Source organism: Zingiber officinale, chromosome 3A (assembly GCF_018446385.1).
Source record: "Zingiber officinale cultivar Zhangliang chromosome 3A, Zo_v1.1, whole genome shotgun sequence".
Taxonomy (NCBI): domain Eukaryota; kingdom Viridiplantae; phylum Streptophyta; class Magnoliopsida; order Zingiberales; family Zingiberaceae; genus Zingiber; species Zingiber officinale.
This window is the reverse complement of record NC_055990.1, coordinates 38,307,507-38,319,971: the sequence shown is the minus strand read 5'-3', so window position 1 is coordinate 38,319,971 and position 12,465 is coordinate 38,307,507. Positions and strand designations below refer to the sequence as shown.

Below are 12,465 nucleotides of genomic sequence, written 5' to 3'. Positions count from 1 at the left end.
CGGATCACTTGCATTAATGCATAATTCATAGTTCTTCCTATCGAAAACACCTTGCAAGATCACATAAAAGACTACTTCAAGAGGCAAAATCGTCATTGTCCATGAACATAATAGTTATTCCAACATACTTCCTAGCATTCTGGTCCCCTTCCAGCAATTAGATTCTCCAGTATTAACACGTAATATCATAACATACGCTCCAAATATTAATTTTTAAGGATACATATCAGAAATTTAAATAATTGATTTAATACATGCTGATTTCAAATAATAACAAAATGATTATCTTAGTGGTCTTATTGATTATTTTTGAGATAATTAAATCCGATTCCGTGAAAGTTTTCATCGATCATCAGGAATAAATCGAGAAAAAAATTCTAGAAGGTCAGCATCCTTTGATTACGACTTCCATTTAAAGAAAAAAATTTTACAAATAAATCGTAATTGGAGTTCGAATCACGGATATCTAGATGATAATCTGAATGTCCTACCACAACACTATAGCCCTAGAGACAATTTGAAATAATAACTAACATAACACAGAAGATCTTAATTAAATTGGATCACAACGACAATCTGAAAGGCTTAGATATCATAGATGAGGTCCTGGAACTTCACCATGTGATCAGGCTGCAAGGAGATGGCCACCGAGAGGCCACCATCCCCGGCGGCGCTTGGCAGGATGATCGCCACACCCTCGACGCGGATGGGACTTGGGCCCATGAAAATTGGTCGGCCCCAACCGAAGTCAGCGTCGTGGATTGGCAGACGCGCCCAGCTGGTGAGCCACAGGTTTGGGCATCCGAATGGGGTAGCGCCATTTACCTTCTGAGCCAACATATTTGACTGTATCTCCAAGTAGTCCAACGCCGACTGCAAGTAGGTGCCGTCCATCCTCAGCACGGCCTCCTGGATCGTCTTGGCCGCCGGGGAAGGACCGCCCACCGGAGAGGTCACCTCCCCCGCTGTGGCAACGGGCGCCGCCCTGAAGATCACGTTCCCGAAGTAGCCCTGCGGAAGTGGTGGCTGGATTCGTTGCCGACCGTCGGTTGGAATGTACATCTTGGTCATCTGGTCGGGCGGGAGGTCGCGCGCTATGCACGCGCACCGCCACAAGTGGGCCGCGAGGAGGACATGCGTACTGTAGCTGCCATCTGGAGGAGCTTTGGCCTTGAGGAGGTTAAGCTGCTCTCGGGTGAGCTTGAAGATGCGGACAGCAACGGCGGAGCTTGGGACTTGGGCGACAGAGGAGTTCATGGAAGGAGGGGGCTGGTACTCGATGTGAGGAAAAGAGGGGTTAGGCGGATCTCGACTACGGAGAAGGGTCCGATCGATGAATGGCTGGACGTTGATGCCGACGCCGCGGGCAACGTCGGACCAGGAGTTTATCAAGTGAAGACCAGCCAAGCCGTCGACGACCTGATGGTGCACGCCGGTGCCCAAGGCTACACCACCGCACTTCAAGTGCGTGACCTGTGCATGCAAAGATCAAACCCCCACCAAATTCAATTAAATTCAAAATTAATTTCTGTCCTTGATAAATTAAGCAAAATCAATTATTTAAAATAATTTTAAAAGTAGATTATTAATTTATTTATAGTTTTCACCGTTAAATATATACTTTTACATTCCAAAAATATTTTACGGTTCGAGAGCACTCTGATTACGTCACCTACTAAATCCAAAAGTAAATACATTTGTCCCGATCATGATGCAGCCGTAAATATACTACCATGGATCTCCAAAGAATTACGAATCAATTCTAGAAGATATTTATACTCTATTGGATGAAAAAACACAGAACACGGTGCATGAATACGGTTAAGATATTCATTTACATGCGTCTGTTTTTTCGTACCGTAAACTTAAAGAATTCAACAAATTTGATAAAATAATAGAGGACTCTGATTACGTCATCTAATAAATCCAAAACTACGATCTACTCCTTTTTTTTTAGTTATTTTCATTTAGACACGACCTTTGTTAAATTTGCCGTAAACTGAAACAATTCAGCAAATTCGGTAAGTACCTGGATGAGAAACAGCGGGAAGGCGGAGATGTCGTCGGTGCAGTCTGCATCTGGCTTCGGGAAGAGCTGCTCCAGCTCCACGGTGGGTGCGAAGTCACCGAAGTCGTCCACCGTCGCCTCCGCATCGGCCTCCACAAACAGTGCCCCATCGCCGTTGCAGTCTATCATGATCCGATCGTCCTCGTCGCACGCCAGCCGCCCTGCCATGGGATAGAATTGCACCAGCACCCGGGCCAACGCGTCGCGCAGCACCGCCGCGTCAAAGAAGTTGGCCGACCCATCCGGCCGGTAGAAGTGGACGCTCAGCGTGTAGTGATTCAGCATCACCAGATCCAGGTTGGAGAGCCACAGCGGTCGCTGTGGCGTCGCTTCCGCCGGCCTCACCATAGTCGACCGCCGCACGTTGATCACAACCATGGCTCCCTACTGCAAATTAATTAATGACAGCGTCCACGGTTCAGTTGTCACCTCCGAAAACAAATAAACGCACCGAATCTCCCTTAATCTAAGAAGCCAAAATTCTCGATTCCAAGTCCAAGAATCAGAGTCATGAAAATTCCAAATTACGTTAAGTTCAAATCTACAGGAGAACAAAAAACATGATGTCGAACTCCGTAAGGCAAACAGTATATCAATTTTCCACAAATCATGGAGCAATCTCCAAACTGAAGGATAAAAGGCTAATAAAGAGCGCTAGTACCCCTCCAAAGCAGACACTGGTTACAAAAGCTCGCCGAAGAGACCTGGTTACGTGGGCTTCAGTGAGCGTCTTAAGTAGCCAAAACATATTATTGGAGATTTAAAGTGCGCCGTGGTCGGTTGGTGGAAGCCGTCCATTCATATTGAATCGCCATCAAGACGCGACTTGAATGAGCATGCATGTCATTATGACAATTCCTATCCTTTTGTAATGAAAGATGGAAATTTCATCTGACGATACGCAGGATCAATACAAAGGAGATAAATCATGGATGATTATTAGTCGAGATTCGAACCTCATTCATTAGCATAACTTTGGTCATGTCTTCTAACCTCCTCTATCAGCCTCACGTCCCTTGGATGCTTCCTCATCCTTCGCGTCTTGTCTTTAATAGCTTCCTTTGGCCTTATCCTTTATTGTCAGGTTTTCTATTGTCAAATCACTCTTGGACTTATGTTGCTAAGGCTACACACTTGGATTTATACCATCAAGACTCTACTTGGACTTTCACCAATTTGTCAAGTTATACTTAGACTTACGTTGTCAAGGCAACACACTTAAACTTACACCACTAAGGACACACACTTGGACTTTGCCTTGTTGTACCTGCATCTTGTACACTTATAAGCACATATCAAATACAAAAATAAACCTAACTTAAACTTTTGCTCAAACATTAAAACCTAATGTCACACCGATTGCTCCAACAGTTTCTATGTTTTTTGTCAACTCTAATCAATTGGCAAAAACTCACTAATTGATCACTAATCGTTTAACTATCTATTGAATGAGTACTAATTCCATATCAACGACTGAGATTATTCCATTTTAAATCCCAATTGATTGGTGGTCATGGTCAATCGATTGGTAATACTCAATTGATCAATCAATTGATTTGGCAGCTTTCTGTACTCTAAAAAAAAATTTGTCAATTGATTGCACCAGTCAATTGGAAGTGCCCAATAGATTAGTCAATCGATTTGGTAGCTTTCTGTACTAGCAAAGAAAGCTTGCTAATCGATTACACCAATCGATTGACAGTGCTCAATCAATCAATTAATCGATTTGATAACTTTTTGAGCTCGCAAAGAAAGCTTGCTAATTGATTGCACCAATTGATTAGGAAATGCCTCATCGATTACACCAATCGATTAGAAAATACTTAACCAATTGGCTAATTGATTTGGAAAGTTTTTGCGTAATCGAAATTGGTTACCAATCAATTGGCAATCCGTGCCAATCGATTGATACACCATTTGGATAAACCTGGAATTGCGGGTTTACACTTGGTGATGCTATCCCCGAAATTGAGGTTTAGGATTTTGGGATTTAACTCATCAATCGATTAGTAAGTTTCACCAATTGATTGGCGAACACTAAAATATTTTCCATCCCTAAACCCTCAAGTTTATGTCTCTCTTTAATGTACCAATTGAACCCCATTACCATATGCTAGATGAATCTCCTGTTCCTTAGATTTTGTGCCTGAAGCTTCCTCATCTTCGGATCTTCATCTATCCTTGCATCTGATCTTGCAATATGCTTGGGTTTCCATCTTTTGTCAAGAATCCTGTTCTTAGCCTTCTTGGTCTTTTCTTGCTTTATAGTCGGTCTTCCGACCTGCACGATTTTCTTCTTGCCAAGAATCTGGCTCTCTATCTTTTTGGACTACTCTTATCCTTGCACACTCGTAACTTAAGTTAGATCGAACATATTAACCTAAACTTAAATAATTGTCAATCATTGAAATTTCTCATCCGGAGAATTAAGGACTAGATCTAAGTACAATTGCAGAGGAATTTGAATGATTGAAGGTAGGAAAATTTTCAAGGAAATGTTCAAGAATAAACATATAAATTTATGGCCCACCATTTAACTTTTTGTGGACCCTAACATTCTATGTACTTATCCTTGAGTATTTTCTTGAGATTCTTTCCTTGAGCATATCATTTTTCTTGATATTACTAGTAATAAATCAGTTATGATAAAAAGATGATTACGCTTATATGTCCTTATATTCCATTCCTAGATTATGTGAAGGGAAATAAATCACAAGATCTCATATTCTATTCCTAGATTATGTGAAGGAAAATAAATCATAGGATCAATTAGTTGATCGTCAAATGATTAGAAAGAGAGAGAATTTTTTTTTCGAGGGTATACACAACGACTCCCATGGGGACAAGAGTATTACTGAATTAGTTGATATTCCACACAAGAGTATAACCCACCACGAGCATAGTGTGTTACTGCAGCTAAAACTCTCATTTAAAGCCTTTTGCATCATCACACAAAGTGAGAACTAAATCAGGAGGCAGAAAAATATATCTAATTATGAGGGAATTGATGGGAGGTCATATGGTGAAAATATAGCTTGCATAGTTAATGGCCACAAATTAGGATTCAGGATTTAGGAACCCTAAACCCTAAAATTTAATAGAGGGCAGCAGCTCAAGATGGAAATCTTATATCCCATACTGGGTATAGCTAGGGAATGTCAAAATTTGGTAATAAATATTTGCAAATATCGAAGAGAAGCCATTGAAAATATTAATGCAAATCCAACGTATGTTAATGTTTGCATGATACATATCAGAAATTTAAATAATTGATTTAATATTAAACATGACAATTTCAAATCATAGCTGATCCTGTCCGGAAGCTGAGTCGGATAAAGACGGGTCTTGTTGTATGGAAAGTTGATGGAGAGTCGTTGAAGCGCTGGATCTACAGAGTACCCTCCTGGAAAGGTTCACACGGGCGGCCGAAAGCGATAGATGACCAGGACGATGATGCTGTAGCTCTGCGCACACTCAGACGAATCCACCAGTCGTTAGAGACCATAAACCAGGGGAAAAGTACCCGGGTCAGACCCTCCGACGCTCAAGTCAGGTACTTTTTCCCCAGAAATCACAGAGAAAGGACGAAAAGTAGACACTAGTGAGAAATGATGAGTGAGCGTACCTGCGCAAGGGACAAAGCCTCCCTTTTTATACTACAACGAAAGTTTCTGGGTATGACGGGTGTCAGGGAATGTCGGCTGTCAGGCTTTGTCTGGCGGTGGATGACAGGTGGCACCTTTTCATAAGCTAACGATGGAATCAAAAGGGGTAACGAGCCATGCCTGTGAGAATATTCCCTGACATGCTGATTATTCTCTGACATTCTCTGACAAGCGATTACGATTCCTTGGCTTGTTCGTCTTGTAGCGTTTGGACGCCGAGTCTGCCTTCCGAGATCTGTACCTGCCCTACTTTTATATATTATTATCCGACTTGTATGTCCCGATCTGTGTTTTAATCTTGCATTCCGACCCGCCTTTGTCATCTGCGATGTACGGTCTTTACATCCCGATCTACCAGCTAGATCTATTTTCCGACCTATTTACTGTTTTGCTATCCATGGCCTGCACGTCCCGACCTGCCCGCTTGGTCTGTGTCCCGACCCGTTTACTGTTTGCTGCTATCCATAACTTGTACATCCCGACCTACACGCTGGGTCTGTGTCAGACCTCTGATCTCTGCTGGGATGTCCCAACCTGCACGCCAAATCTATGTTCGGACCTATGATCCTTGGCTTGGATGTCCCGACCTGCACGCCAAGTCTGTGTCCAGACGTGTGATCCTTGGCTTGGATGTCCCGACCTGCACGCTGGGTCTGTCCAGACATGTGATCCTTGGCTTAGATGTCCCGACCTATACACCAAGCCTGTGTCCAGACCTGTGATCCTGGGCTTGGATGTTCTGACCTACACGCGGGGTCTGTGCCCAGACCCGTTTACTTGTAGTCTCAGTCCTCAGCTATACCTGGCCCGCGGGCCCGTTTATTACCCACTATTAGGGCTGGTCTTATAATCCCCTCCTTTGACCGCCCCGTCCGTTGAGACTTTGACTTTGGCACGTAAGCTTGATTTTTGACCTTCTTGCTATCCATGTCAGCTTGACTGTTGACCGACCACGGAGGCTTGACTTCTGACATTCCTAAGCTCCAGGTCAGCTTGACTTCTGACCCTCTTGTGGTCTTGACTCATAACCACATCATCCTATCGACCCCACAAAATATGCACCGTATCACAAGCCTCCCCTTCAAGTCTAGTCGAAGGAGGCTCTAGTCCGACTGACTAGACCCCCCTCCTTACTTTAACCGCCCTGGTCCCCGCTTCCTTTGCTGACTTATCCTTTATCCATTCACTGCAAAATTTCCCTCCATCTTGGGAGATGAACGATCTCCTTCTGAACTTATGAGGACTCCTCAACTTCTGGACTCACTTCCATCATATAAATGTTATGCTGTTTTCTGAGTACCGCCTCAAGTTTCGAGGAAATCCCTTCACCTTCTCCTTCCTTATAAAAGATCCGAACGTCCAATGCTTCCAGCTATCCTCTTGTTAATATAGTACCTTATTTCCATGGAACCTACCACAGAACCTAGCGAACTTGCTTCTTTGCTTCGACAGACTTCCCATCTGTTGGAGTTATCAGCTCAAAAAGAAGAAGCCTCGCTCTAGCAAATTGCTAATCTGAAGGAGTTGCTGGCTCAAAAGGAAGGCATCCTTCAGGAGATGAACGTGAGCAGAGATCTTCAGGATTCCCTTACTCATGAGATGGAGAGCCTCTGGCTGGCCACCAAATCTAGGACCCGAGCCAAAATCGCTTTTAAGCATAAAGCTCAATCGGACTTTCAGAGTCAGGGCAGTATATTGTTTATTTGAAGAGGAAGCATGAAGATGAAGTGGTTCTTTTGAAAGAGGAAAGACGAATCAAAGATGAAACCATTGGGCAACTGAAGCGTACCATCGACCTTATCACAGAGGATCTAATTAAGGTCCGAGCTCATCTGACTAAGTAGGCTCAGGTGTCTGGCATGTAAATCCTTAAAGAATGCACCTCTGATTTTAACAGAATAAAAGTTGTTTTTTGCATTCCCCTTTTATTATGGCTTCATACTTCGTTTTGGGTATCATCATGTTTTTATAGAACACCTGTGTCTATCTAATATTTCTAACAAAAAATAACAATAATAAAAGTAGCTTGCTTAACCAATGTTACCTTATACCATATGAACTTTTGACCAAAGCCAATGAGCCAGTTGAGGATGTGCCTGCGAGATTCCCTATTTAATCAGAACCCTTGAATACTGCTTATTGACCAGCCGGGCGCGACAGCTTAGCTTGCGGCTTGGCGTATCGGCGAATATAAGACATACTGCTTGAGAAAATCATTGCCCGACTGAAAAGATCATTGGTCGTTAGAGCCTTGCTCACTTATAACTCGCACTAGGGCGAGAGTCTGAGACAGCCGACCGAGAAGGTCGTTGAGCGTGAGAGCCTTGATCACTTATAACTCGCACTGGGGCAAGAGTCTGGGATAGCAGACCGAGAAGGTCGTTGGGCGTGAAGCCATGCTCACTTATAACTCGCACTGGGGCGAGAGTCTGGGACAGCCGACCTGAAAGGTCGTTGGGCGTGAGAGTCATGCTCACTTATAACTCGCACTGGGGCGAGAGTCTGGGATAGCCGACCGAGAAGGTCGTTGGGCGTGAGAGCCTTGCTCACTTATAACTCATACTGGGGCGAGAGTCTGGGATAACCGACCGAGAAGGTCGTTGGGTGTGAGAGTCATACTCACTTATAACTCACACTGGGGCGAGAGTCTGGGACAGCCGACCTGGAAGGTCGTTGGGTGTGAGAGTCATGCTCACTTATAACTCGCACTGGGGCGAGAGTCTGGGACAGCCGGCCTGGAAGGTCGTTGGGCATGAGAGCCATGCTCACTTATAACTCGCACTGGGGCGAGAGTCTGGGACAACCGACCTGGAAGATCATTGGGCGCGAGAGCCATGCTCACTTATAACTCGCACTGGGGCGAGAGTCTGGGACAGCTGACCTGGAAGGTCGTTGGGCGTGAGAGCTATGCTCACTTATAACTCACACTGGGGCGAGAGTCTGGGACAGCCGACTTGGAAGGTCGTTGGGCGTGACAGTCATTCTCACTTATAACTCGCACTGGGACGAGAGTCTGGGACAGCCGACCTAGAAGGTCGTCGGGTGTGAGAGCCATGCTCACTTATAACTCGCACTGGGGCGAGAGTCTGGGACAACCGACCGAGAAGGTCATTGGGTGTGAGAGTCATGCTCACTTATAACTCGCACTGGGGCGAGAGTCTGGGACAGCCGACCTGGAAGGTCGTTGGGCGTGAGAGCCATGCTCACTTATAATTTGCACTGGGGCGAGAGTTTGGGACAACCGACCGAGAAGGTCGTTGGGCTTGAGAGCCATGCTCACTTATAACTCGCACTAGGGCGAGAGTCTGGGATAGCCGACCGGGAAGGTCGTTGGGCGTGAAAGCCATGCTCAGTTATAACTCGCACTGGGGCGAGAGTCTGAGACAACCGACCAAGAAGGTCGTTCGACGTGAGAGTCATGCTCACTTATAACTCGCACTAGGGCAAGAGTTGTTAGAGTGTATACTAAAAGCCTAGCTTTTGGTATAAACATTTATCTAGAAATAAGAATCACATTGGTCAAATGTCTACATTTGTGATAAATGTAGTTGTTCAATTAATTTATATTGTAGATAACATGGTGTGTGGTGTCACACACAGAGGATCATGTTATCAGTACCTTATAAATTATAAACAGTAGCTCACAACCAAAATGGAAAGGAACAAACCATTAGAAGGTCGTAGTGTAATTAGGTATCAGTTTATCTTGACTGTATAATTACACTAGTACACTTAGAGTGTATTGAGTAGGACCATTTGAGGTCGTTTCTTTTATACTGATTTTATAAAGAAACAAAGACCTCGGTTATTATGGAAGTGTGTGCTCTTAATCCTGATATAATAACAAGCACATATATTTGATATTTATTTCTTTAATTTATCAATGGGTGAGATTTAGTTCGATGAATCAATAAGCCCGATAAGTTGGGAAATGGTATCACTTATAGTGTGTGTTGTTGATTATAGAAGGAAACTGTGTCCTGATACTAGGTTGAGAATGTCCCCAAGAGGAGCTCATAAGGATTGTCATGTTAAACCCTGCAGGTGGACTTAGTCCGACATGACGATGAAGTTGAGTGGTACTACTCTTGGAGCTAGATATTAATTAAGTGAGTTGTCAGTAACTTACTAAATTAGTGGACATTTGTTATCTTAAACACAGGGAGACTAACACACTCATAATAAGAAGGAGCCCAAAAATGTAATTTGGGATTGGTGCGGTAGTTCAATAATAATTCTCTAGTGGAATGAATTATTATTGATAAAATTAAGTTGTGTGTTCGGGGCGAACACGGGATGCTTAATTTTATCGGGAGACCAAAACCAATTCCTCCTCTCGGTCCCTATCGTAGCCTCTTATTTATAGAGTTCTATACCCACCTATACCCACCTTCTATACCCACCAATAAGGGGTCGGCCAAGCTAGCTTGGGAACCAAGCTAAGGCCGACCTAGGTATAAAATTGGGTGGTCGGCCCTAGCTTGAACCCAAGCTAGTGGGGGCCGGCCAAATTAAATTAAAAAGGGATTTTAATTTTAATTTTTATTATGTGGAAGAAATAATCTATTAAAGAGAATTAAAATTAAAATATCTCTCTTGTAAAAGATCTACAAAAGATTAAAGAAAGAGATTAAATCTCTTTCCTTATTTGTAGATTGATGAGATATTTTATTTTCTCTTTAAAATTATCCACATGTTGATAAAATTAAAATTATAGAAATTTCCTTTTATCAACCATGAAGAGATTTTTAAAGAGAAATTTTATTTTTAAAATTTCCGGAAACAAATTAAGAAGTTTTAATTTGTTGATTAAAACTTGTCTAATTTATTTCCTCTTGATGTGGCCGGCCATTAGAGATTAATTGGGGAAATATTATTTTATTTTTCTCAATTAAATCATGTCAAGGGAATTAAGGAAATTTTATTGTAATTAAATTTCCTAATTTGCCTAGGCCAAGGAATATAAAAGAAGGGGTGAGGGTGCCTTCACAAGACACAACCTCTATTATTTTCTCTCCCTCTTTTGGTTCCTTGGTGTGGTCGGCCATCCTTTCCCTCTCTTCTTCTTGTGGTGGCCGAACCCTTCTCTTTCCTTGGAGCTCTTGTGGTGGCCGGATACTACTTGGAGAAGAAGAAGAAGAAGGAGAGGAAACGAGCATCTCTTGGAGCTTGGTTAGTGTTTTGATTTTCTTCCTTGGTGAAGCTTTTTCTTTTGTGGCCGAACCTAGCTAGGAGGAGAAGAAGGTGGTTGGTGGTTTCTCATCTCGGAAGATCGTTGCCCACACAACGTCCGAGGTTAGAAGAGGAATACGGTAGAAGATCAAGAGGTTTTTCTTAAAGGTATAACTAGTAATTTTATTTCGCATCATACTAGTTATTTTTGGAAATAATACTAAATACAAGAGGCATATGATTCTAGAGTTTCAATTTGTTTTCGATATAGTTTTGTTTTGTTTTTTCCTTGTGATTTGATTGTTCTTTTCGGTTAACCTAAAGTTATTTTAGGAAATTAAATATTAGCTTTCTATAAAAGGTTTTGTCTAGTCGGTGGTGGTTGCTCCCATATCCAAGAAGGTCATGTGCCTCGCCACGTCAGTACTGGGAACCGATTATGGAAATTAATATTTAATGGAATTAATAACTTAAGGTGACTTGGGTCGAACGTGTTAAGTTCCGCAGGAGATCCAAGTCAAAACCTAAAAGAACAAATAGATTAAGTTTTGGATCAAACGTGTTAAGTTCCGCAGGCGATCCAAAATTTAATTTAAAAGAACACATGGTAGCTAGGAAAAGGTTCAGACCTTTGTACAAATTTTTGTACAGTGGAACCTCTAGGCTTTCCGAGTAGCAACCAACAATTGGTATCGAGCTAGGGTTTGCCTCTGTGTATTTGGTATTAGTTTAATTATGCACATGTCATACATAATTTAGGCAGGTTAATAGTAGGATGTGCTAACTTTGTGGATGCAGGATCCAACTATTATGGCTTTTAGTTATTATGTGTGTGATTGGACCCTTGGACATGTCAAGGGCATTTATATGTGTGTGCATGATTGTATTAAAATACAGCAGGAGCTGTATTAGTTTTATTAGGATTTTATTTTTGATCTAGATACATGTACATTCCTTTTATGGAATATAGGATCAAAAATGTAAAATTCTATTTATGTCGCGGATCAAATCTTGCAAAGCGTGGAACCTTCTAAGGACCAGAGGCGCAGCGGAACTAGGAGCAAGATGGATGTGACAACTAGACCCGGTGGCGGTGGCCAAATATGGCAGCAGCTTGGGATGACAACACACGGAGGACAACTAGAGATAAAAGCCATAATAGTTGAAAATTAGATTTTCTATTTATTGCTTTTATATTGTGCTGTGTGTGCATGTTAGTTTACAAGTTTAGTAGGCTAGCATAGTTAAAATTCCTCATTTATAAATAACTAAGTGGGAGAGGGATTTTTAAGTAAATCCCATGGTCTCCATTACTGGTTTGTAAGTGATGCAAACAAGCTTGCGCGTTGGCTCTGAGTGTCTTCCTCCATAACGGATGAGCTTGTTTGTGGATCACTAGAACAGACTTCCATTTTTGGATGACTATAGGAAGTTAATTAAGAGCGTGTGATCTTCCCCAACGGAAGGGGCATAATCTTATTAATGGACTTAGTGTCAAGTAATGGTATACACTTAGACACATTTAATAGTATCCTCCCCAACGGAGTCACTACTATCACT

General features: G+C 42.5%; 1 protein-coding gene across 1 annotated transcript; it reads right to left on the bottom strand.

The window, feature by feature from the left end:
• Nucleotides 1-378: 378 nt before the first annotated feature.
• Nucleotides 379-2,774, bottom strand: LOC122051745 (hydroxycinnamoyltransferase-like). The gene is made up of 3 exons (XM_042613005.1): nucleotides 2,730-2,774; nucleotides 2,030-2,455; nucleotides 379-1,473 (listed from the first exon to the last, which is right to left on the bottom strand). The coding sequence occupies exons 2-3, from the start codon at nucleotides 2,444-2,446 to the stop codon at nucleotides 586-588; spliced, it is 1,305 nt and encodes a 434-aa protein (XP_042468939.1). The 5' UTR covers nucleotides 2,447-2,455; nucleotides 2,730-2,774; the 3' UTR covers nucleotides 379-585.
• Nucleotides 2,775-12,465: the final 9,691 nt, after the last annotated feature.